Source organism: Trachemys scripta, chromosome 5, assembly GCF_013100865.1.
Source record: "Trachemys scripta elegans isolate TJP31775 chromosome 5, CAS_Tse_1.0, whole genome shotgun sequence".
Taxonomy (NCBI): domain Eukaryota; kingdom Metazoa; phylum Chordata; order Testudines; family Emydidae; genus Trachemys; species Trachemys scripta.
In genome coordinates, this window is record NC_048302.1 from 10,847,000 (window position 1) to 10,848,544 (window position 1,545).

General features: G+C 60.6%; 1 protein-coding gene across 2 annotated transcripts in view; it reads left to right on the plus strand.

Moving 5' to 3' along the window:
- Positions 1–1,138: 1,138 nt before the first annotated feature.
- The window catches only part of ANKRD17 (ankyrin repeat domain 17), a 149,516-nt gene continuing 149,109 nt past the window's right edge, over positions 1,139–1,545 (plus strand). For both annotated transcript variants that reach the window (XM_034771521.1, XM_034771522.1), the window contains exon 1: positions 1,139–1,533. In XM_034771521.1, coding sequence (XP_034627412.1) covers positions 1,237–1,533 — 297 coding nt within the window. In that variant the 5' untranslated portion in view covers positions 1,139–1,236. The remainder of the gene's footprint in view (positions 1,534–1,545) is intronic.

Sequence of the window (1,545 nt, forward strand, 5' to 3'; positions counted from 1 at the left end):
AATTTGTAGCCCTCATGGCTGCAGAGAAAAGTATAAAAACATGAAGCAAGTGTAATTTAAAGGCACAGAAACCATAAAACAATTAAAAAAATCCCTTACATTTGTTGTTTAAATTTTCATTCTTAGTCCAATTGTGATTTTTTTGGGCCCAACTTGTGATTTTTTGAAGGCTGCACTTCCTGTCCTTCACCAGGACATACAACCTGGGGACAGGCTGCAAGGAAGCACAGAGAGGCTATGAGAATGGAGGGTGAGACATGCAGCATGTCCGTTTCCTGATGAATATTTAGTTCAATACATACAATTGACGCACACAGAGTATACCAGTTTATTAATATGAAAACAAAATTAGTAGGAAAAATTGTGTCGGTGGCTAGCACGCACTTGCTACACTGATGAACTCAGGAGTGAGTATGTTACTGTCAAAGATGCCACCTTTCTAGTGGGCAGCAGGCTTCTCCAGTTGATAAGACACTGGAACAAGACTCAGGTGCCCTGGGTCCTATTCCTAACAGAGCCACTGGCCTGGTGGGTGACCCTGGGCAAGTCACGTCACCCCTGTGCCTCAGTTTCCCTGTCAAATGGGGATAAAGCTTTGCACAGGGCTTTGAGAGCTATAGATGAAAAGTGCCAGATGAGAGCTAGGTGCTGTAGGTTCTGCAGGTGCAGAGAGCACAACACCGAGCCCGCCGCTACCTGCTAAAAGGGGGGAGAGGGAGGGATCGAGGGGCAGGACTGCCTAGGCCCACGGACGAGGAGACAGGGAAGCTGGTGGAGGTTTTTCTCCACGCCCCGACAAGAAACCCAGGAGTCCGGGGAGGAGCCGAGGACGGACAAGGCTCGCGCCCGCCGGGGTGCGAGGGAGACGGGAAGAAGCGCGAGACGCCGCTATAACTAGAGAGCGAGTGAGCGGCCGGCCGGCGCGAGCCGGAAAAAAGGCGCCCGAGGCCCGGCGGCCGGCGCCGCGCACAATGACGTAGTGGCAGCGTTTCCGGCTGACGCCGCGCGGCGCATGCGCAGCAGGAGAAGGGCGGAAGGGCCCGGCAGGGAGCGGGGAAGGGGAAGGCGGACGCTTGGAAGCCTGAGAGAGGGAGGAGCGGCAGCGGCAGCCGGCCCTGGGGACGGCGGTGCCAAGTATCGCGAGAAGTGGCGCGGCGCCGGCGCTAGAGGTGACCGAGGCAGCGGCGACAGCAGCCCCGGGTGCCTCCCGAGCGGGACTGAGCGCGGCCGCCAGCCATGGACAAGGCGGAAGGAGGAGACGGCGGCGGCGGCGGCGATGCCGGGAGCCCGGCGGCCGGGCCGGGTCCCCCCGTGGGGCTGAGCGGCGGCAAGTCCTCGCCGTCCTCCTCCTCCTCGGCGGCGGCGGCGCCGCGGGGGCTGGTGCGGGTCTGCGACCTGCTGCTGCACAAGAAGCCGCAGAAGCCCAAGCGCAGCCGGACCTGCCGCCCGGCCAGCAGCAGCGACAGCGGCGGCAGCGAGAGCAGCGACGGCGGCAGCGAGGAGGAGGACGACGAGGAGGAGGAGGTGTCCGAGGTACGGGGGGGG